Source organism: Mercenaria mercenaria, chromosome 6, assembly GCF_021730395.1.
Source record: "Mercenaria mercenaria strain notata chromosome 6, MADL_Memer_1, whole genome shotgun sequence".
NCBI classification, from domain to species: domain Eukaryota; kingdom Metazoa; phylum Mollusca; class Bivalvia; order Venerida; family Veneridae; genus Mercenaria; species Mercenaria mercenaria.
Window position 1 is genome coordinate 65961719 of NC_069366.1, and position 26163 is coordinate 65987881.

General features: G+C 35.1%; 1 protein-coding gene across 1 annotated transcript; it reads right to left on the reverse strand.

Annotated features, from left to right (window-relative positions):
* Window positions 1-312: 312 nt before the first annotated feature.
* Window positions 313-26117, reverse strand: LOC123548548 (uncharacterized). Its single transcript, XM_053546865.1, has 11 exons — window positions 25959-26117; window positions 23222-23303; window positions 22732-22845; window positions 22119-22165; window positions 16171-16342; window positions 8224-8278; window positions 7149-7281; window positions 6016-6125; window positions 4149-4299; window positions 1983-2050; window positions 313-782 (listed from the first exon to the last, which is right to left on the reverse strand). Exons 1-11 carry the CDS (start codon window positions 26032-26034, stop codon window positions 654-656), a joined length of 1137 nt encoding a protein of 378 aa, XP_053402840.1. The 5' UTR covers window positions 26035-26117; the 3' UTR covers window positions 313-653.
* Window positions 26118-26163: the final 46 nt, after the last annotated feature.

Below are 26163 nucleotides of genomic sequence, written 5' to 3' on the forward strand. Positions count from 1 at the left end.
CATAAACATCAAATCCTCAACTCAAATTGACTAACAATTATTGAAGATAAATGTTGATGTTTTTGATCAATCAAAAGTTAATAATCACTGGTTGTCCTAACTTAATTTTCAAAAATATATGCAGGGTAGCAGACATGAATAAATACAATATCAACACCATGTGACTAACTATTGTTAAAAAAATGACTGCCGAAGGATTTACAGACACATGTATATCCCTCCTTTTTGACATGAAATAAAAAGTAGTGTAAAATGTCCTTCATATATAAACAAATACATCATAAATAAACAAGGCATGCATCACACAGTATATAATGATCACATTCTTCAACATTTTAATGTAAACATAATATCCAAATGATACAAAAATTAAAAAAGCAGATCTTGATAAAAGTAAAACCAGTGTAGTTCAAATGTATGGTTATATAAAAACAATTCAATATGTTTGTTTCCAGTATGCTACTAAGACTAATGGGAGTGCTAACACTGTCTTACATGTTTGTCATATCAAGAAATATGATAATTAATTCCTTGTCAAAGAACATGGTATTTTTCACTTGTACTGATACTGTTTGATTTAAACAGACATCCTTTATGTAATTCCCACGTAAGTATATATATATATATATAAGGTTTAATGATTATGCTTCACTTTATTTGGACCACTTCCCGTACCCTGGTCTGATTCCTCTAGAGTTTATAACGTCCAGTAGGACACCGTGTTTGAATTCATTCCATTCCCTCTTCAGTTCCTGTTGCATGTACTCCTCCTGAATATCTTCCTGTAAACAGAACAATTCTAGCTAGTATTCATTATTCTAAAATGACATCAGGAATTCTAACTGATCAATCAGACACCTGCCATTTCCTGCTTAGGGGTAATAAAGCACTTTTACAACGTCAGAACATAGTGGCTCATAAGTAAGTATCAAGACAATATCAAAATAATATCATGGTAATATTTCAATTACTTTGTCACTGCAATATTTGTATGTAATATGTACAATCTATATGCCATTGTAGCCTTTATTGTATTAAGCAAGTTGTAACTTTTGTCAATTTTGCTTCCTCGCATATATTTCAACAAGGGAGACATCCAAGACACAAGTTCAACCTATACTACCTTGATGATTTCAACAACTTCCTGAATTATGTGACCTCAACAAAGGCAAGATTTGAATAAGAATATAAACAAGAGCTTTTCATAAAATGCATATGCCTCCTAATGACAGCCTGTTGGAGATAACTTAGTATTTAATTTTGGTATGCCGTGACCTTGACCTTTGACCATCAGAGGTCTACTACTGATTACAGGAAATCATCCTATAAAACAGACAGTAGGCAACAGCAGGTCAAAGTATTCTTCAATTGTTGAATGTACATGTATACTGTTTTCATTCTTGAGGTCACTATGACCTTAACTATAAATCTACTGACCCCATTGAAAGCATTACGAATCATCAACTGACTGCAAAAAAATCATACTATTATCTTTGATGATTGTAGGTAAAATCATTCTTTAGTTATTAAGAAGAAACCATTTTCAGTCTTTGAGGTCACTGTGATCTTGACATTTGGCCCCAAAAATAATAGAGTTCATCTACTGATAATAGGCAATAGTTCTATGAAGCCTTACAAATGTAGACCAAAGCATTCTTTAGTTATGGAGCAGAAACTGTTTTCAGTCTATAGGTCGCTGTGACCTTGACTTTTGACCTACTGACGCCAAAATAGTAGGGTCATCAAATGACCACAGGAAAGCATCTTATGAAGTTTGGTGATTGTAAGCAGTCTAGTTGTTGATCAGAAACTGTTTCCAGTATCACTGAGACTTTGACATTATTTTGCCCTATGCACTGTGAGCGCAAGCATTCTCTAATTTTTTATCCTAAATCAAATAGTCATCGACAACCAACCGACAGACAGACTTGACAATTAGTAAAACAATAAACCCAACTTCTTCCAAAAGGCATAATAAATACCTTAGTAAGGTCACCAAATGTCCTGTTATTTGACTGCTTGAACAGCTGTATTGTAACTTCATCTAAATCTGTGGAGTATAAATAGAAGTTACATGTATGTTTAGTTTAATATGTTGTGTTATTAATGGTTAACTAATATAACAAGAGGGTCATGATGACCCTGAATCGCTCACCTGAGTAATATGAGCCACATGTTTCAAATGGAAAACTGAAGTTAAAATATGAGAAAGTAGGTCACATTCATGGCCACTGAAAGACAGTTTTAAGATTGGTGTGCAAAACTGTCCATGTCATCCAAATTTCAAGGCTGCATCTTAAAAAACAAGAAAGTAGGTCAGTAGGTCAAGGTCATAGTCAAGTGATCCCTAATCACTTGGTTCATCAGATAATTATAATTAAACAGTCTAGGAAATATATAATATAATATATATAATTTTTGAAGTGTTATTTTCCTATATAACTCATAATCATAACAAGTGACCCCAGGGCGGGGACCTCTTTTCACCCCAGGGGCATAATTTGAACTTGTAAGAGATTCACCAGGCAATGTTACATACCAAATATCAAATGCCTAGGCCTTGAACTTTCAGAAAGAAGATCTTTAATTTTTTTCTATATAAGTCTATGTTTAACTTGGTACCCCCAGGGCAGGGCCTCTTTTCACCCTAGGGACATAATTTGAACAACTCTGGTACAGAAACACTAGGAAAGGCAACATACTTAATCAAAAGCCTAGGCCTTGCAGTTTCAGGCATACAAAAAGATTTTTAAAGTTTTTTTCCCTATAGAACTTTAAGTCTATATGTAAAACATGAGACCCCCCGGGGCAGGGCCTCTTTTCACCCCAGAGGTATAATTTGAACAATTTTGGTAGCGGAGTACAAGGCAATGCTACATACAAAATATCAAAGGCCTAGGTCATGTGGTTTTAGACAAGAAGATTTTTAAAGTTTTTTACTATATAAGTCTATGTAAAACTTGTGACCCCCAGGGCGGGGCCTCTTTTCACCCCAGGGGCATAATCTGAACACTTTTGGTAGAGGATCACAAGGCAATGCTACATACAAAATATCAAAGGCCTAGGTCATGTGGTTTTAGACAAGAAGATTTTTAATGTTTTTTTACTATATAATCTATGTAAAAATTGTGACCCCCGGGACAGGGCCTCTTTTCACCCTAGGGGCATAATTTGAACAATTCTGGTAGAGGACCACAAGGCAATGCTACATACAAAATATCAAAGGCCTAGGTCATGTGGTTTTATACAAGAAGATTTTTAAAGTTTTTTTTACTATATACGTCTATGTAAAACTTGTGACCCTCGGGGCTGGACCTCTTTTCACCCCAGGGGCATAATCTGAACAATCCTGATAGAGAACCATAAGATGATGTCACATGCCAAATATCAAGGCTCTATGCCTTGCGGTTTTGGACAAGATGTTTAAAATTTTTCCTTTCAGTTGCCATGGCAACCAGAGTTCTGCATGGAATTAAATTCTTTGAACACTTTTGAAAGGGGACCACCCAAGGATCATTCTTGTGAAGTTTGGTGTAATTCTGCCCAGTGGTTTTCAAGACGAAGATTTTTTTAGAAAATGATGACGGATGGACGATGGATATTGAGCGGTCACAAAAGCTCACCATGAGCCTTTGGCTCAGGTGAGCTAAAAACTGGTTAAACAAATACAAAGAAACATCCTAACATAATTAGACCTTTGTTTGTAGTAAATTTCATATAAGGTAAAAAACCTTCTTACTTTGACATGGACTTGGGGTAGTTGACCTGTAAATACAACTGGTAAATTAAATACTGTATTCTCTCTCTGAGGTTCTGGCATTTTCCAATTTTTCTAGAAAGTTATGTGGGTCTTTAACTACTTTTTGTCTAAAGAAAACCAAACTGTAAGAATATGTTATCACATGGAAACTGTGGAGACTACTTATTGGTCTATTTCCTTAATCAAGAAATTAACTGAACCTCACCAAGTCTGGGTTATGGAGTTTGACAACATGCTTAATAAATTTTGATATTTAAGAAGATTTTCATAATTTTCTTTTCCTTACATTCTTTATAAAAACAAATATAAGGGCCAATATTTGGTATGGTTTACCTGATGTGTAACTCTTTGTTATTTAGAAAATAAGCCCTAGAGAATTTGTTTTTACCTTTTATTTTTTCTGGTCGTATTACACCCAGAGTCATTTCTGTTGCCGTGACAACAGAACATGTGATCTGCTCATTTAGAAGAACACTTAACTCGGCAAAGGATTCCGATGGTCCGAGCCTACCCATGACTACCTGCTTGGTTCTCTTCTCCTGAAAAGGTGAAAACATTCATCATAATATACTAGGTCAAATCTGTCTCTAGTTTTTACTTACCCTGATGCTCTTTGACTTGAGTTACCTCCCTTGATATTCCTTCGATAGAATTATGTTAGGTACTATCTCTACATAATGATCTACATTCAACTTTAAACTATAAAATAAACTCAGTGTTCTACTTTGTTTTAAGTTGCCATGGGAACAAAATGGCTGCCACATTTGTAATTTTTACATTTTCGACCCAATTTGATAAACTTTTTAACTGATTTTGGAAGTCAAAATGGATAGAATAATAATAGAACAACATTGTATTTCCCTCAAAAGACCTTACAGTACTGGAGCTATCAATTTGTGAGCAAAAGTAAAATTAAAATGCTTTGATCCACAAATCACTTACTTCCAACTTACTTACTGATCTTCCATTTGATAATGCAAGCAAATATTCAAATTTAATGAATACATGTTCACCAATGATTGAATACTTCAAAGTCAGGTATTTTTGAGGGACTTGAAGTTTTTAAACTGTAACTGGTTCACATGGTACAATATTTGCTATATATGACCAACTTTGAAACATAGGTGACTATTTTTAAAACAAATGACATTTTCACCAAGACAATTAGAAACTAAAACACTCATGAAAATCACTGATTTTACAGTAAATCATCAGTAAATCTCCATACAAACCTTCTTCCCGCCTGGTACATACATGGCAACATTGATTTGTTTCATTACAATTGCCACTCCTGACTTCACTATAGCAACATAGGGAGCTTTGTATTCCTCACTGGCCAACACTGGAAATAAAGTAGTCTAACTAACTTCTTGCAAATAATTATGTTGAAATGCCTCTTGCCAGTGTTTGTCCATCTTTACCAGTTGATAAGACACTCAATACAGCAAACATGTATGCAAAGTCCGCCAAATTCCAAGTTCCCCTCCCTTTTTTCAGTACAAAAAAGTGCCAGTGAGGAAATACTTTATCCCATGAAAATGCAAATATATGAAATCCATGAAAGCGCAAACATGTGACAGTCACGGAAGTGCAAATATGTGACATCTATGAAAGTGCAAGCATGTGACACCTGTGAAAGTGCAAACATGTGACACCCATGAAAGTGCAAACATATAAAACCCATGAGAGTGCAAACATGTGACACCTATGAGAGTGCAAACATGAGACACACATAAAAGTGCAAACATAATTATGACACCCATGAAAGTGCAAACATGTGAAACCTATGCAAGTGCAAACATGTCAATCATGTTTGAGTACAAATATGTAAAAATATGTATTTTTTTTGTTTTTTTGGGAGGGGGGGGGGGGGGGGTTGACACCGTTTTTCAACAGTATTTCAGTTGTGTAAAGGTGGGCTGCTAACTTACCAGTGTGCCTGGACTCCATACCAGTACAAACCTGTTCTCCAGAAGTAACTGCCAACTTCTCCACATGAATCAGAGAAGGAGGACAAATAATTTCATATACAATATCTTTTATCAAATCATCTCAGAGAACATTCCCCTCACCAGGGGATCAAACTCACAACCCCATAGTCTGTAGATGTGTGCTCTAACTACTGAGCTAAGCAGGGGTGTCAAACATATGAAACCCATGAAAGTGCCAACATGTGAAACCCATTAAGTCCCAACTTGCTTTACCTAGTCTGTCTTTCTACTACTGCAAAACCTACATAAAACAATGTGCATTACCCTTTTGCCATTAGACAGTGTGTGCATAACCTCCACCTGCCGCAGTATGTGACATTCTCCAGTCTTTATAAAACCTATAAATGGTGCCATATAACCCTCACTCACTATCACTGCAATACACACAAAATATCTCAGTAAATCATGGGTAATATCATACTTAAATGTAAGTACACTAAACCTAAAAGTTAAATACTGACTAAAAGTCTGAAACTTCGAATAAAGATTTTATAACGGTAATTCTAATTCGCCTTAACTTTGTTAAACGCAAACTTAAACTGATGAAATTTTACTGAGCTGTCTAACTTTAGAATGGTCAGTCACCCAAATTTTCATGTAGCATTTTCAAAGTTAAAATCTTAGTTTCAGACACTTCAAACAATGATGAATATTGGACACAACTGATAGAGCTCACAGCTAGGTAATACTGTTTCCAACAGTGAGTGTCTAGACTGGAGGCTAGAGAGGTATATAATGACATCTGCTGTTGACCCTGCTGGAAATAAGTAGTTCTGTCCAAACCATGTGGGGACTTTGTTCACTACAAACATTTGATTTGAAACCTTTACTTATTTTTAACAGGCTTTGATTAACCAGTGATGAGATTGCTCAATGATTGTAAAAGAAGATATCCATACACTTTCCCACAAAAATACAATATATCTTGCACAATCTAACAACTTTACTTAAAAAAAAAAAAAACGTTCCAAAAACAGGACAAATCTCAATAGGATATGGTTTGTATCAATGAAGGACATAAATTTTGCCAGGACTGATCTGACTTCTGTTAATTGGGGAATATTCGTAGTTGATTTATTTTTATTAATATTTGTGAATAATGCAACATAAAAATTCAAAATATTTGTGAACATAAATTTGTACCATGTCTTAAAACACCAACATTCATATTTCATGAATTCTTAACATCAGGAATCAGGCTGCTTAACATGTAACTGCAAATAAAGCCTACACAAAAGTTACCTAATATTCAATAATTGTTATATTGTTATTTTCTCACTATAAACTTAAATTCAACCAGCCAGATTGGAAATCCACTGCTAAAAGACTATGTTCAGCAACTGAAATTGGTCGAGTTCCAAAGAACCTTCCATAGACTATATTTACAATATATATACCTGTATTTGGAGGGTAGCTGATCCATTCTATAAGTTCCGCTACCTGTAGGAGTGGTTGCCGAGGCCACAATTTATACTGACCGCAGGACAATAACAGATTTACTTTCTCTGTGTGTTCCCTCTGCTTAATTTGCTATAATAATACAGGTAAACTATATTGAAATGTTATATTGTGGTTTCATATGTGCATACCTAAATAAATTGCTATATATAACAATAAGTATCTGCTAAAATTATCTGATAACTTTAACTGAATGGCTTTGTGCAGGTAATTCTACACATTTACAACATGTCAGTTTGCTTTCACAGGTTCAGCTGTATTTGCACAGCTACTTCTTGTTAATAACTTGCAGTGTTGTATATTATGACAACTCAATCAGTTGTTTACTGTTTTAAAATATAAATCCTACATATACATGTACTTGTTCATATTTGAAATCCCGTCCTCTCTACTGCTCTTTGAAAAATACCTTGTTTATATATACCTACATGTAGTTCATAATCATATACTGAAACAAGAGCTGTCGGAGGACAGCAACGCTCAATTATTAAACAGCCTTGTTAGCTGAATAAAAATAAAAGTTGAAACATTCAATACAAACTTTTAATATAACAAATATCTATAAACTGAATACATTTGTTGGGGATTTAAACCAATCACAAAATTAGATCCTATGAAACAAGTGAAATTCACATTCATTTGATGTTCAAAATTTGAAATTCAAGAATTCCCATATCCCCACAAAGTAACCATTTTGGCCAAAACCATGAAATTTCATGCCCACAAAATTAGATGATTTACAATTTTTGCAACTCAATTTACCTTTGTTTGATCTTCCAACCAGTAATTACATTTAAAGAGGGATTGTGGAAACCATGGCCATATTTTGCTTTAACATTGTGATTCGCACCCAGAAGCTCAGAGCTCGGAATCAGGCTCTTTCCACGTTTTTCAGTCAAAACTTTTTTTGTTGCAAGTTAGGTTGCTTTATATTTAAAATTTATGCATTTTGGGGGAATGTAATTTAATGAATGAATACGGAAAATATAATTACCTCTATAACCGGAAAATCACAGCAGGAATTTTGAAAATTTCACAGTTTTTGTCCTTTGTTACAACACTGTATACTCTGAAAAAGAAGAAATTCACAGTTATCAGCATTTGTCACTGAACACTATACTCTGAAAATAATGGAGAAATACACCAATATAAGCCTTTGTTACCACACAATATACCCTGAAAGCAGTTGAAAATCCTGTTGAGTGCAGAATCTGACGTTTTCCCCTTTTCCCAAGAAAAAAGGGCAGGGTTATAATCATTGAAGCTGTAATTAGCTTACAAACTTGTGAATGGGTTTTAAAGGGTATTTTCTGCATTTTTCGGTCAAACTTTTTTCTACATTTGATTAATTTACCCTGATTTTTCAAACTTCAAAAATACTTAGAAAATTCGGCAATTAAAAAAGGTAGGGTCATGTGCTCAATTTCTTGTTAGACTGATTTGAAAAAAAAAAGATCTCACACATTTTTTTCAAATTAATGGGAGTATATGGGAAAATCACAATTTTGACAACATTTTCGCAAATAGAATTTTTTCAACAATGTACATTTTAACGAAACTTCTCACATTTGTAAATAAACATGACCTACAAAAAAGGGTGAAATAAAATGAAAGGGTTGGTGTTTTTTTAAATTTTTTTATTTTTTCTATGATTAAAGAAATCTGCAATTTAAGCTAATTTCAAACAGTTTTTTGGAAATTTTTTTAACATTTCAATTTTTTTAAAACACTTTTTATCTTAAAAAAGACGGGAACGTTGCCTTGTAAAGAGACTCAGGTTGTCATTAGTTCATAAAAGGGAATTTCTTTCCCTTTATGCAAATCCGACTTTATTCTACATTTTCCCGGATAATGAATTACGCCATTCTTCCGGTAAAAAGTGCAGAATCCCTAACAGCAAATCTATAGAACATTTTTTTGAAGCTATGCTTTACAAACCACAAGTTACATGTAATTCTGAAGCTATGCTTGAACCTTATTAAGGTAGTTCTGCATGTCTGAAACAAATATTTTTCTAAAAGCAGAATTTTATGAAACCCATATCTTTTCAAAGTGTATTTGTATCTGAATTAAACTAACCAATAAAAAGTGGGGTTCTGGGGTTGATTTTTCACAGACCCATCTAAAAAGGCCAAAGGGTAAATTTTCATAATGGGCTTCAAGGGGGAAGAACACTTTTTTTGATGACATTTTCACTATTATATAAAAAGAAGTTCAAAATGGTTTTAATAAAACTTTTGTAGACTTTTATTAAAAGAAAAAGGGCCAAAAAAATGAATTTTTCATGATTTTAAATTTTTCACAATGTCAAATAAAAACAGAAATAAATCAATGCTACTTTATATCAAATACTCTCTGTTGTTAGAATTAACCTGAAGAAAGACAGACTAAGTGTTGACTGTTTAACACGTAATATAAAGGATATAATAGATTCCCAGAAACATTTATGCTTTATTCCAGTTTTTACAAAAAAAATTTTTACACTGTCATTTTCAGTTAATCAAGCTTGGCAAACTACCTAAAAGAAAATTTTTTGAAGCTATGCTTAGGCAATGCTTGAACCTTTTTGAAGTAGGCCTGATAAACCACAAATTAACTCTGAAGCTATGCTTTAACATTATCAAGAGCACATTTTGAAGCTATGCTCACGCCTTTTTTTCTTGTGATGTAACACCATTAATACACATACACTTTATACAATGTCTTCATGTCAGCTCAACACAAGCAAAACATAAGCATGTTTAAAGGTCTTACTTTGAGCTTGGTTCCCTGTCTTCTATTTTACGGAGAGTTCCAAAACACTGACCAGTAGTTAACTGAAATACATGAAAAACTCAAAGCTCCCTGTTGAATATGGCTCATTAACATTTCACTCCATATGAAAAATTCTACTACATTTAAAACTAAAACTTGGTTCACAAGGAAAAAATATTTGCCATATATGACTACTTTGCAAGACATATAGGGCTTACAATAATAATGCTTTAGCAAGTATTTATTTAGTGAACACAGAGAGAAAATAAAGCAAAAATAATGTCTTACAAAAATTTCTGATTTTACAGTAGGGAGAAGCAACAGATTAGTCTATAAGACAACTGTTGCAGTAATTATATATACAATTTACTATTATAAAATATAGACTTTAGTGTAAGTAAAGTTCCAAGACCTGCTTCAATGTTTTTTTTTTTATCACTGTGGAAATATTCAACTAATATCTAAATTTCAGAAATTTTAATTTGATCAAAGTCATTTTTTTATCAAAGACCTAAAATAAAGTTTAAAATTTTTTTCCCAAAAACCACAATAAAGGAGTATTATTGACTTTGGTTTAATGGGAACCACCCAAATGTCCAAACTGGCCCAAAAAAAGCTGGTTCAAATCTCTTTTACATCGAAATAAAAAAAAGTGTATGGAATAAAATTTTTTACATTGTCTGGATATTTTGGTGATACAGCGAAATCCGAGTGTTCTGACCCTATAAGCTGCCTCTTACGATCATGCAAGGCTAAGACAGTGGTTCCAGTTCTTTTCATACACAAACTGTTACAACACCACAAAAAGTAAAACTTTAAAAAAAGGAGAAACTAAAAAATGTTTTTTAAAAAAAGGCCATTCCCCCAATGAAAAGTCTATGGGCAAGAATAAAATGGGGGTCAGGAGCGAAAGTCAAAGAGACATGATGGTTGGCTGAAATGGGGGATCATCTACTTGGATGTCCAGTCCCCCGCTAAATTTCAAGACTCGGGCCTAGGGGTTCTCAAGTCCTGTTCAGGCTCCTGTGCCCTTGACCTTTGATCAAGTGCCTCAAATAAATAGGGGTTTTCTACTCTGCATGTCCAGCTTTCAACATTTGTAGGTCAAGGGGGGTTTTTAATTATTTAAAAAAAATGTTTTTACATGAAGGGGGGGGGGGCCACTGTGCCTTGACCTTTAACGGGACTGACCCCAAAAAAAATTTTGGGGTCATCTCTCTGATGTTAAATATCCATAAAGTTTCCATTCTGGGTCAAGTGGTTCTCAAGTTATTGATCGGAATGGTTTCAATGTTCAGGCCCCCTGTGCCCCTTGCCCTTTAACGGAGGACCCCAAAAACAATAGGGTCATTTACTCTGCATAAAACAATCATCCTATGAAGTTTCAACATTCGGGGTCGAGAGGTTTCGAGTTTTTGTTTGGAAATGGTTTTCCATTTTTCAGGTCTGGGGCCCTTGCCCTTTATAGAGTGACCCTAAAATATTGGGGTTCATCTATCTGCATGATCAATCACCTTGAAGTTTCATCTTCTGGGTAAGTGGTTCTCCAGTTACTGAGGGAAATGGTTTTAAAGCTGGGCCCCTGTACCTTGACCTTTACAGAGTGCCCCAAAAAAGCGTTGGGGTCATCTCTCTTTATGACCAAATCCCCTTTTAATTTCAACATTTGGGTCATGTGGTTCTCAAGTTCTGACGGAAAGGTTTTCAATGTTCGGGCCCCTGTGCCTTTGACCTTTAATGGAGTGCCCCCAAAAATCGATAGAGGTCATCTACTTTGCTGTAAAATATCCTATGAAGTTTCAACATTCTGGGTCAAGTGGTTCTTGTTATTGATCAGAAATGCTTTTCATTGTTCAGGCCCTGTGACCTTGACCTTTGCGGAGTGCCCCCTTTAATCAATAAAGGTCATTTTTTTATGACCAATCACCCTATAAATTTTTCAACATTCTGGTCGGTGGTTCTCTTTTATTGACTGGAAATGTTTTCAAGTTCAGGCCCCTGTGACCTTGACCTTTGAGGGAGGACCCCAAAATCAATAGGGTCTCTACTCTTCTTGACCAATATCTATGAAGTTTCAACATTCTGGGTAAAGGGGTTTCCCTTAGTTATTGTCGGAAATGGTTTTCAAGTTCGGCCACTGTGACCTTCCCCTTTGAGGGTGACCCCAAAATAAGGGTTCATCTACTCCCCATGACCAACATCCTATGAATTTTAACATTCTGGGTCAAGTGGTTCTCTGTTTTGATGGGAAAGGTTTTCATGTTCGGGGCCCCGTGACCTTGACCTTTGAGGGAGTGACCCCAAAACAATAGGGGCGTCTACTCCAGCAGCCCTACAACCCTATGAAGTTTGAAGGTTCTGGGTCAAATGGTTTCCGTTTTTGCTCGGAAATAAAGTGTGCGTACGGACGGACGGCGGCGGACAGGCAAAAAACAATATGTCTCCTGGGGGAGACATAAAAAAGTGTAACAAAATCTTTGAAGGAAAACTAAAGAAACCGGTACTAAAATTTCCTCGGGTTTCATTAAACTAGAGGTGTAGGGTCCTGGGGTGGCCCACATCTGTATTCAGGTGGGTGTGTTATGGGGGAAACTTTACCATGATACCTATTAACCCTGTATTGCCAAATATGAAAAAGGGGAAAGGGTAAATTTAAAATTTTAACATTAAATTGTGATGTTAAAATTCAATCCCTACTGGTATAATGGAAATTTTACAAGATATGAATTTAAACATGAAAAATTTTTCCCAAAAGTGCGAGGTGACAACATCCCAAGGAAAGTAAAAAACTATCAATATTTTTTCAAATTTTCATGTTTTGAATTTAAGGCAAAAAAATTGTGATATAAAAATGGTCTCAGTCATCAGTATAGTTTATCAAACAGCTGAATATGTTACGTTCAAAGCTATCAAATTCCTTTTGAAAAAAAACAACAACAAAAAACAGAATCTATGACAGACTGCCCAATAACACATTGGTAAAGAGTTTGACTCTTGATACAGCAGTTATTTGTCTGAACCCCTGACAGAATGAAATCTGACTTCTGCTTTTACAACCTGATAAAGATTTAAAGCAATTGTTCCAAAACCCCCTTAAAAGGGTGAAAAAACAATGGTCAACAAACCCCTACAAGAAGTAGCACTGGTCTACAAATCCTTACAGGTGGAGTGCTGGTTACACAACCCCTTACAGAATGGAGAAAGGGTTTAAACAAGTCCTTACAGATATGTGAGCACTGGTCTACACAACTCCTTACAGAGGTGTGAGCACTGGTCTACACAATCCCTTACATAGATGTGAGCACTGGTGTACACAGCCCCTTACAGACATGTGAGATGGATAAAAAAACCCCTTTCGAGAGTGACCCCTGGTCTAAAAAAAACCCCCTTACGGGTGTGGCCGGTCTACACAACATCTTACAAAAATGTGAGCGCTGGTCTACAAAATTATTACAGAGATACGAGCACTGGTCTACACATCTCCTTACAGAGATGTCAGCACTGGTGTACACAACTCCTTACAGAGAAGTGAGCACTGGTGTACACAACTCCTTACAGAGAAGTGAGCAGGGTCTACACAACCCTTACAGGTGTGGCCTGGTCTACACAAGTCCTTACAGATTTGAGCCGGGGTTACAAAACCCCTTTAACAGAGATGTGACACTGGTCTACACAACCCCTTACAGAGATGTGAGCACGGGTTTAAAACAAAGTCCTTACAGATATGTGAGCACTGGTCTACACAAATCCTTACAGAGATGTGAGCACTGGTCTACACAACTCAATACAGAGATGTGAGCACTCGTGTACACAACATCTTACAGAGATGTGAGCACTGGTCTACACAACTCCTTACAGATATGTGAGCACTGGTCTACACAACTCCTTACAGAAATGTGAGAACCGGTCTGCAAACTAATTACAGAGATGTGAGCTCTGGTCTAAACAACTCCTTACAGAGATATATTAACACTGGTCTACACAACTCCTTACAGAGATCGAGCACCAGTTACACAAGCTTTACAGTGATGTGAGCAGGGTCACACAACCCCTTCAAAAGGGGGAGAAAGGGCTTCAAACCCCATTAAAAAAGGTGGGACGGGTTTTCACAACCCCTTAAAAAAGGTGTGAGCACAGGTCTTAAAAAACCCTTACAAAAGGTGGGAGATGGTCTACACAACCCCTTAAAAAAGGTGGGAGCACTGGTCTTCACAACCCCTTACAAAAAGCGGGAGCACTGGTCTTCACAACCCCTAACAAAAGGTGGGAGCACTGGTCTACACAACCCCTTACAAAAGGTGGAAGCACTTGTCTTCACAACCCCTTACAAAAGGTGGGAGCACTGGTCTACACAACCCCTTACAAAAGGTGGGAGCATGGTCTTCACAACCCCTTACAAAAAAGTGGGGCAGGGTTTCACCCCCCCAACAAAAGGTGGGAGCAGGGTCTACCAAAACCCCTTTTACAAAAGGTGGAGCACTGTTTCACAACCCCTTAAAAAGGGGGGGACCCTGGTTAAAAACCCCTTAAAAAAGGTGGGAGCACGGTCTTCACAACCCCTTATAAAAGTTGAGAGCACTGGTCTACACAACCACTTACAAAAGGTGGGAGCACTGGTCTTCACAAACCCTTACAAAAAGTGGGAGCACTGGTCTTCACAACCCCTTACAAAAGGTGGGAGCACTGGTCTTCACAACCCCTTACAAAAGGCGGGAGCACTGGTCTTCACAACCCCTTACAAAAGGTGGGAGCACTGGTCTTCAAAACCCCTAAAAAAGGTGGGAGCTCTGGTCTACAAACCCCTTACAAAGGGGGAGACTGGTCTTAAAAAACCCCAAAAAAAAGGGGGAGTTTGGTTACACAACCCTTACAAAAGGTGGGAGCACTGGTCTTCAAAACCCCTTACAAAAAGCGGAAGCACCAGTCTTCAGAACCCCTTATAAAGGGTGGGAGCACTGGTCTTCACAACCCCTTACAAAAGGTGGGAGCACTGGTCTTCACAACCCCTTACAAAAGGTGGAAAGACCTGTCTACACAACCCCTTACAAGAGGTGGGAGCACTGGTCTTCAAAACCCCTTACAAAAGGTGGGAGCACTAGTTTTCACAACCCCTTACAAAAGGTGGGAGAACTGGTCTTCACAACCCTTTACAAATTTTTAAGGTGGGGGGCAATGGTCTTCACAACCCCTTACAAAAGGGTGGGAGAACTGCAGGTTTCACAACATGTTCCCCATGGAACCAGACAAAAACACATTTAAGGTTTCTTAAAACTGATTTTAAAAAAATTTAATTTTAAAATATAAGAAAATATTAGGAAAAAACAAAAAGAGCAGAGCCTACTTGAAAGTGGTCCTTCCATGTTTCATGAAATACAAAACATAATTTCCCTTTAGTATATGGTCGGGGATTTTTCTTTGAAGAATGGGGGAAAGTTCGTACATGTTGAAGTTTTATCATTGTCTGAGGCACTTTGTTGAAATGGCCCAAAAAAGAACAAAAAGAAACAGGAAAAAAAACAGCACAAAAAATGTTTTACTATCCAATTTTTTATATTTAGCAAACACCACTCAAATTTAAGGGCCAAAATCTTAACTTTTTATTTGAAAGAAGTTGCTTTAAATGGGAGGGATTTCTTTTTAAAAAATGGTTTTAGAATAAAAGGAATGAAAACTTTAAAATTTTTACCGAGAAAGTTGAGAAATAAAGGTCCATGATTTTATCAACCTTAAAGAGGTTTTCATTTGGCAAAGTTGGAGACAAACTATGCAATGTTTTTAGTGTTTTTTTTTTGTTTCGTTTTTTGGGGGTTTTTTTTTGCCCGCCTGCTTAGCTCAATAGGGAGAGCGTGGATCCAAGGATTGTGGGCTTATGAGTTCGATCCCTGGGCGAGGCGTATGTTCTCCATGACGATTTGATAAAAGACATTGTGTCTGAAATCATTTGTCCCCACTCTGATTTTTTGGGGAAAGTTGGCCTTACTTGAAGAAAGGTTTTTCGGATAGAATCCAGGAACACTGGGTTTGGTTAAATGCCCCTTTTACATAACTGAAAACTGTTGAAAACGGCATTAACAAAAAACAAAACAAAAAAAGCAAAAAAAAACAAATTTTCTTTAAAATGTAAATGTCCTTACAAACAGAACTGACATGCAAATGGTGAATAATCAACAAAGAGATAACTCTGACTATTCTTAATACCATACTTACAGCTTTCTAGCAAGTCTCCTTAAAGTTTTAAGGTTCTCTTGACGTATCAATGTTGGATCTTCTATTTTCCTCTGTTTATGAAGTAGTGGCATATAGTCTCGTATATTGTGAGTAATTTTATCTATTGGCCATTCTTTCTTTGGTTTCCTTTTGTCTGTCTCCATTGTTTTACCTGCAGTCATTTGATTTACTTCATTTTACAATTATTGATTTCATTTCATTACAAGTAACACAGGTAGGCCTACTTAACATTCAAAACCCCCTGCTAATTCTTACAAAGACAAGCAAAATACCTGAGGCCATAAACTGATGTAGATTGTATTTATGTCCTTAATTTTGTTTGATAAAATTTCCAAAAAAAATACAAAATTATCAACATATGAACTGAAAAATTTCTATCTTCAAGGTGATAAATATATCTGTTTTTAAACCTAATAATCTGAAATTAAAGATACATATGGGATCAAAATGAATGGGCATTTTGTCCATCTTGTCAAATTAAATATATAGGAAGATTTTGTGTGAAAAGGGGTGGTGATAATTTGTCTAGCTGTGATCCAACATTCATGACTAATAAAATGCATAGAACCAGAAGTATGTAACACAAGTATGCATCGCACGTATGTATCACAAGTATGTATCAAGTATATATGTATCACAAGTATGCATCGCACATATGTATCACAAGTATGTAACACAAGTATGTATCACAAGTATGTATCACAAGTATGTAACACAAGTATGTATCACAAGTATGTATCACAAGTATGTATCAAGTATGTGTCACAAGTATGCATCGCACATACGTATCACAAGTATGTATCACAAGTATGTAACACAAGTATGTATCACAAGTATGTATCACAAGTATGTAACACAAGTATGTATCACAAGTATGTATCACAAGTATGTATCAAGTATGTATCACAAGTATGCATTGCAAGTATGTATCACAAGTATGTATCACAAATATGTAACACAAGTATGTATCAAGTATGTAACACAAGTATGTATCAAGTATGTATCACAAGTATGCATCGCACATATGTATCACAAGTATGTATCACAAATATGTAACCCAAGTATTATCACAGTATGTAACAAAGTATGCATTGCACGTATTATCACAAGTATGATCAAAATAGTAACCAATATGTATCCAAGATGTAACACAATATCATTGCCCTATGTATCACAAGTATGATCCAAATATGTAACCCAAAATTTTATCACAAATATGTAAACAAGTATTATCAAGTGGTATCACAAGTATGTTCATTGTTTCAAAAGTAGCATTGCAGTTTTTATCACAAGTATGTAACAAGTATGTAAAATAGAAAAAAAAGGAATCTTCACAGGTCGCTCAACACGACAAAAATTTAAAATGTTGCAGGCCGGTTTAAATTTTAGCCCATTCATGGGGTAGGGGAAAAAAGCAAGCTACCGCCACGCCCTCTAGCCCCCCGGGTTGAGCGAATCAACATTTACACAGCTAAAAGTACAAAAAGCAATTTAGAGACATCCGCAGATGTATTCAAACGGCGATGAACATGGAACCTTCAATGAAGAGCAGCGGTGTAACACAAGTATGTATCAAGTGTGTATCACAAGTATGTAACACAAGTATGTATCAAGTATGTATCACAAGTATGTAACACAAGTATGTATCACAAATATGTATCACAAGTATGTATCAAGTATGTATCACAAGTATGCATCGCACATATGTATCACAAGTATGTATCACAAATATGTAACACAAGTATGTATCAAGTATGTAACACAAGTATGCATTGCACGTATGTATCACAAGTATGCATCGCACATATGTATCACAAGTATGTATCACAAGTACGTAACACAAGTATGTATCACAAATATGTTTCACAAGTATGTATCAAGTATTATCACAAGTATGCATCCAAGTATGTAACACAAGTATGTATCACAAATATGTATACAAGTTGTATCAATATGTAACAATTTTAATGCACAAATTATTTTACAATTTATGGGTTTACAATTTTTGTTTCAAATTTTTGGTGATCACAAGTATGTAACACAAAAAATGTATCAAAATTTTTACACAAGTATTTTAAACCACAAGCATGGTATAAAATTATGTATCACAAGTATTTTATTAAGGGTTGTACAAGTATGATCGAATGTATCTTAAATTAAAAGTATTATCACAAATATTGGGGAACAAAAGTATGTATCAAGTATTGTAACCCATAAGTTGCATTGCACGTTTTTTTTTTTTTTTTTTAAACAAAGATGATCGCACATTGTATCACAAAATATGTATCACAAACATGTATCACAAGTATGTATCAAAATTATGTAACACAAGTATCATTGCCCTATGTATACAAGTAAAGATCGCACATTGTACACAAAATGTATCCCCAAGTATGTAACAAAAATTGTATAAGTGTGAAACACAAGTTGTAAAAACAAGTAGTATCACACAAGTATTTTTCACAAGAGTAACACGTATTATACAAGTATGTAAAATTGAATGTCATATCACAAGTAGATATCAATGTGAAACATAAATAGAAAAAACACTAGTAATATCACAAGCTGAAATATCAAAGACATATTATGACTTACATATCACCATACGTATAGTACTCTATACTTTCTACCTCACAACTTCAATCTAAAAGGAAGGTTAAATTTTGAAAGATAAACTTATGTAAACAGAAGCTATTTACGATGTCAAAATTTATCAAAGACTTATCAAATGCAAAATGTTGTCAAAACCCAACAATATTCCATGAGATATTAACTTATGTTTTTTGAAAGGACAACAACTTCACTTTGCAATATTTGATATGTCTTCTATAAATTCTATGGGCACAAATACTTTTCATCTCATTGCCTGACGTGGATAACTGACATGGATAACTTTTATTTACACTGTCCTGTTCTGCGAGGAACATGGTGGAGATTATCCATTTAACAATGATTTTTGGTGCACCATTTACCTGTTTTAAATCCCAAATGGTGTTTTTGTCACTGACTGTCAAATCAAGGCAGTGCCCCATTGTCTTCCTGTATCATTTTCAATAGTCCCCATTTTTACTTTTTCTGTGTAATTTTGGTGTATGTTAATCTGTACTCAAATTTATACAACATTGGGGGTCACTTCTTGGAACATGATTTTTCCTTTATTTTTCCCTTTTTTTAGATTACCTGATGTTCCTTTACCCAAAAAAAAAAAAAGCCGCTGCGTACCTTGCTGTGTACATACAGCGTATTTTGATGCTACATGATGTGTATGAAATCAAGGTTTTAATAGTACGCAGGATATACACCGCCTACACCCCATAACGTTTTAGTACACTTTTGGGGGATGCAAATGACTTGCGCGTTACTTTCTGCGTACTGCTGTGGACACAAGTACAGATTACCCCCCCCCCCCCCCCCAGGTTTTGTATGCGGGAAAAATATAGAGCATGTACGGGCACATTTTCACTTTTTTCAATGCAAATGAGCCTGCGGTACACCCTGCGGCGTCATGCTGGGTACTCCTGCGGCGTACATGCGTGTACTCTTGCGGCGTACATGCTGTGTCTCCTGCGGCTACGTGTGACCCTGGCCGATTTTCCCGCGGGGGGTAAAAAGCTGTTCTCCTGCTGCATAATGCCCTTGTACTCTTGTGGGGAAAACTGCTTGTATGTAAATTCCTTACCCCACCAACTTTGTATGCAAAGGGTGATCATTTTTGGACGAAAAAAAAACAGAAAAAAAGATAAATGACATGCATCAATTTTAAAATATTTTCCCTTTTCCCAAAAATAAAAGGAGTTGTTTTTTATCAAATAAAATTGTATGCTTTTCTTCATTTACTTTTCAATGAAAAAAATAATTTTTTTTAGCATTATTTGGTAAACATTTTGAAAAAAAGGCGGGGAACTGATCAAGGGGAAACAACTTTAATGCAAATAAATATAATGTTATGATTTATTATAACGTGTGGGGCGTATATGTATTTTTTTGATTAAAATCCCTTGAGAACAATCTAGGACTGGGGAATTATATAAGCATTTATACACTTTTCGTCCGTAAAAATAGCGCACTAAAAAATTTGGATTGATTTTTTTTCTGGGGGGAGCGCAATTAGCCAAAAACGTTTTTTTAAAATATAAGAGCGGCAAATCCGAAGAAAATTTTTTTTAAACTGGTGAGGCCCCTTAATGAGTTAAAAATATCACATTAAAGCCTTTATAAAACATGATAGAATGGGTTTTGTTTAAAAATATTCAAAAAAACAGTGAGAGCTATTAAATTTTTTCATTAGGGGGCTGTTTTAGGCATTTTGGTACCGTAGATCCCCGTATAATGCGCACCCGGTATAATGCGCACCCCCATCTTAGTCCCCAAAATCCTGGGAAAAAAAAAAAAAAAAAAAAAAAAAAAAAAAAAAAAATTTTTTGGGCAATTTTTAGGTGGATGGAAAACGAAAGTAGAGTTTTAAATCGACACCCGGGAATAAAAATTTCCGCGGCGGAGTGCAGCATCGGGCTAAAGGTACTATCGATTTTTGTTTTCTCGAAAAAAAACCAGAAAAAAATTTTTATATTTGTTTTTTACCTTTTTTTTAATTCCCCTATTTGAATAAAAAAAAGCATTTTCAATATTTCGGAAAGGTTTTTCAAAATGACATGAGCTTCTCAATTTAAATGATAACAAAAGGTTTGGGGTGTTTTTTGTCAAGATATAAAGCCAGTAATTTCCGGGAATTAAACGTTCAAACCTGGCAATTTTGTTGTTCACAGTTTGATTCGGTTAAAGATAATTCTCGATCTTTAATTGTAACTAATTTTTTTGATTTTAAAAATTTCTTTTGTCAAAATACTTTTAAATTTTTTATGAAATTAATTTTTTTTTTAAGAAAAAAAAAACAATTTGCTTTTACGGAACGTAACGGCAAACTTAATTTTAGCGGAGCAGTAAAGCGGGGAGTAGTTTCCCCTTTTCCAAAAAGGCGAACATCGGGAAAAACTTGTTTTGAAATTGGAAAAATTTTCTATCCTGGTTTTTAGGCACCCCCGATTTGGGGGTGGGTCCCGGGGGTAAAAAAATCGGCATTATAATGGGTATCACGGTAATTATTTCATGTATTACAAAAGTAATGCAACGAAGTTCAAATAAGGTTTTTTTAAATTTTCCAAGTTAGAAGCTAGGATTAATTTAAAAAGAAAAAGAAAAATTTTTACACTGCATGCAGGGGCAGCTCAGAAATACTAAGAGAACTTCAAAATAAAATTGCAACAGTAAATGGCAAAATTTTTATTGCAAATACGGTAATCTGAACTATTCTATCTATTAAGATAAAAGTTACTCGGGGAAAACAAGTTTTGCTTCCAAAAAAAAAAAAAAAATCTATTCTTTCCCGCATGAAGTGTATTCAGACTTTTTCCTAAAAAAAATTTAAATATAAAACCAAAAGAAAAGAACAAGTCCCTCCCGCGTTATGGTTTTTTTCAGACTTTAACTTATAAAAAAAAAAATAAGTTAAAAGCCAAAAGAAAAATTTTACAAGTCTTTCCCGTGTATATGAAGTGTACTGCACAAATTTCAAAATATCTGCAGTGTACATGCAGTGTACTATTTTCTGGTACAAGTCCCTCCTGCGTACATGCAGTGTACTCCTTAAATTTTCAGAGTCTGTGCTGCGTACTTGAAGTGTACTAGTGACCTCCTGCGTACATGCTGTGTACTCGTCGAAATAGTATGCGGCATGTACGCGGCATGCGGTGTATGTAAAATGTACTCCTCTGGTGTACTACTGTGTTCGCGGCATATACACAGCAAATACGCAGCATGTACGCCACAGAGGCTTGCTTCTGTAAGGGTAAACACAACTTTTATTGGCAAGCACATGTAATTGACGAAATATAATTTAAAAAAAAATATCCTAAGCGTGAAATATTTACCTGTTGCATTGTGTGTTACACTGAGCATCGAAGATTTATGTTGTTCTCTGAAACAAAGAAAAAAAGTGTATGGCCAAAAATTAGAAGAAGGGTATAGGCATAAAGAAAAAGAAAAAAGATATAAGGCCAAAACAGAAATAAGTTGACACTTGTGCTAAGTGTGATCATATCTCGCAAAATGCTGTAGAGCCAAATTAATCATTACAGTTCAAGCTACTATATTGTACTGACCCTTTTCTTATATCGTCCAACAAGTACATTGTATAAAAGGCCAAATCAGAGAAAAATGGTGATGAAGACAAAAATAATCAGAAAACAGAAGTATAAAAAAATGAAAAAATATACCAGTATTATACTTACTTTTTGGTCACATCACATTCCTTGTGCTTAAGCCTCACCCCACTCTTGCTATTTATTCATTTTTGCTAAAAATTGTGTAATACTATGTTCATATTATTGAATTTTATATCTATCGGACATTATAAAGTTTCCTATTCAATATATAAAGAACTTGTACACAGTAACACAAACATCTATACACAAAAGTGCATGTATTTAGTTAAAATGTACAAATGTATCCCACAAGTAAAATGTTCACAGAAACGTTACAAACCTTTGTTCAGAGTGAATGGGAAATCCTAATTTCTTTGGTTTTTGTACAAATATATTTTTATAGTTTTGCATGAAAGCTTCATGTGCCTCCTCTGAAGTCTGTGTGACACCATTTCTGAAAATATATTCCATTACAGAGCATGAGTGGCAAAACTTTGTGGTTAAAATAGATGTATCACGGAGAAACAAATATTATAAAGAACTGTAACAAGAAGGCAAGTAATTTGTGAGTTAGCAACCGTTTCACTTTCCACAGTGTTTACAGCTAAGAACACATTCAGTACGTTGAAGATCTCTATCCTGGCAGCCCTGCAGGATTTACTCAAACTACTGAAAAAAAAAACCACTGGTGTGACAATATAAGAATAGAAGTTATCTGATTAAAAATATTGCAATCAATCATGATTTTTCCTTTCTGATGACAGTCTTTTTGGGTAATGTTTTGTTTTAAGATACTGTTTTAAGAGTATAGAAAAAAATGGTTTTCTTACTGAACATCCTTGAGACCATCTATGCGACAAAGTTCTCTCAACTTTTCATAATCAATGGCTGGGGGCTTTTCTATCTTTGGTACTGAAAATAAAATCATAAAAAACTACATAAGTCAATCTGTGGTTTCCTTTAAAGGAAGACAGAAGTAAACATCCTTGTTTTAATAAGTTAATATCAAATCATGATTAGAAACTGATCACATCTAAATTTAGGTTAATCATGTCCCTGCAAGAGAAAAGCACCATGTGTCATATCATGTGGTTGCATAATAAACTATTTAAGTTTGAATTAATTTAAATCCATTTTGTAATAACTGAGATACAGAAAAAAACCATCACAGCTAATCTAGGAGAGCCAAATGCAAATGGATTCTAAGCATAAAGGGGGAATAATTCATAAAACACTGGTCACCCAGAGTTATGGACTTGCTGTCATGTGATGTGGGTGATGATGTGGAACAACCACTTTAAGTTAGAATTAAATCTGTATGCTGGTAGTAACAACAGAGATATGGTTTTGACTAATGAATTATGATTTTGAGCTTAAATACTGAGCAACTGAATATCACTAATGTGGACAATGGAAGAGACAGAGGCATATAACAATCTCACTAAAGACATCATTTAGGTAGCATGTTTATGTATACATAATGTATATCCCCTCCTGTAAGAGGCCTGAGGAATTCTCCCCAATATGGATATGAAATGGTGACCCTTTGTGCATACTTTTACTATCTAAAACTTGTTCCATGCCAGTTACTATAATCAGTTGTATTACAATCAGATATCTAAAACTTAATAATAACTCATCACTGTAGATAGCTAATGAGTGTACTTAGTTTAACATACATATTCACTCTGGGGCATGTTAATTGTACAGTCTTGTGAGAGTTGGCTGTCTTGCCCCTCATTCACCATGGACAAATTAGTCATTCTCCATTGGATTCCTGCCCAGTATATATAAACTCCAACCCATGAAAGATATTTTGAAAGATTTGCCTCTGTTCATATGAAGTCGACTTACAGTGGAGGCAATTTTAATTTACCGATAAAGGTAACACCAGAGGGGTGGGGGAGGGAGGGAATTTCTATAAGGAACAGTCAGGGGTGTAACTGTTTTAAGTTACTAGTATGTAACCTATTTCAGTTACTTTTTCAAGCAAATTATAACCTGTATAAGTGACCTTTAAAGTCAAATTAGTAGCAAACTACGGTTAATCAAATTCTCTTTTAGTCTGACCATGACCTGATAAGCATAATGGGATAATAATGAGATATTAAGAGTTTTATAACTTTAAAGCTTTTGCGTAAAACTTTATCAGCCTTGCGTAAAAAAATTTACTGCATAGCTGGAAAGATAAAAGTCAAGGATTCAGGAAATAATTGCATTAGTCTCATTCAAAATGAGGAATTAGCACAGGAGGGCTTTGTAATATTTTATGATAACTGAAACAAGTTATCAAACTTTAACCAATAACTCAAATGGGTTATAAACTGCGATAACTTGAAACAGTTACACCCCTGACTGAGGAAGGAGGGGATGTATTTTATTTGATTAGTGATTAGTGGAAGCAGTTCTCAAGCCGAAGGGAGGGTGGGGGGCTGGTATTTTACAGAAGGTAGTGGCTAGGATTACGGTACCGTAATCCTAGCCTCCGATTCTAGGATTATGGAAGTTCTGTATTCCTAGACAACACTGTACGGATAGGCTAGGATTACTGATGTATTTAAGAGGCATCAAATATATGTTTTACGACATGCATGATGTTGATGAATGATGTACTTGTAAACTTACTTATTTCACTTAAAAAATGCAAAAACGAAATACAAAAACGTATACAGTGTTGATTTCGCCCTATTCTATATGCGCTGAAATCTGAAGTGACAGGCAAAATAAAATAAAATTTAAACTGTATAGAATATTTTTAAAATCCTCTTGAGCTATTATTAAGAATATTATTCTTTGTTTGTCTGCCATTTTTTTGTAAATATATATTTAGTTTGGTTTTCAAAGAAAACCGTATGTATACGGGTGTTGATTTTGCCTGTTTTTCGCGGAAAACTCAAGTGACATGCAAAATCAACTCATAAAAAATAATTAAAGTATAGAATATATTTTTTTAATCTAACCAAAGAGCTATAAAAATATTTTATAATACTTAGAACTTTGATCTAACTTTGACCCTCATATTTCTATAATATTTACGCACGTCCACATTAATATATCGTAGTACCCAAATAGGGCAGGCATGAGAAAATGCTATTTTAAGTGAAATAAGTAAGTTTACGACATCATTTATGATTGTCCTAACATACATTTGATGCCTCATAAATACTTCCGTAATCCTAGCCTATCCTCACAAGGTTGTCTAGTAGTCGAACTAGGTTGTCTAGGAATACAGAACTTCCGTAATCTTAGAATCTGAGGCTAGGATTACGGTACTATAATGGTAGCCACTGCCTTCATAGAAAATGGGAGGTGAGTGGATTTATTTGGAAGGTGGTATATTTGAGAATGGGGAGAGGATATTTAGTGGTAACTGGTGTGTGGAAGGGGGAGGGGTAACATGTCTTCGGGAATGGGGCTATTTTCTTAAAAAGAACTGTTTCAACAGGGGTGGGGGATATCTTCTGGAACAGAGATAGATCTATCATCTAGCTCATGTCTTAAAAATAAAACTTATTTTATCATTATTGTACAGATCTACGAGACAATTTTTTATACAGAAATAATTACATTTAAAGGATGTATTTCTAGCATCTGCGCTGTGAAACGGTCTCACTGGTAAGTCCCTTCTTTTGACAAGGGCCATGATTTCTGTTTATCAATTAGTGGAGCACTTGTTCATGCGCCATATTTGTTTACAGTGGTAACGACATCCATATCGAGTTTCGAATTTGAATTAGTCGAACGTTCTTGGATATTTTTAACAACTTTTCAA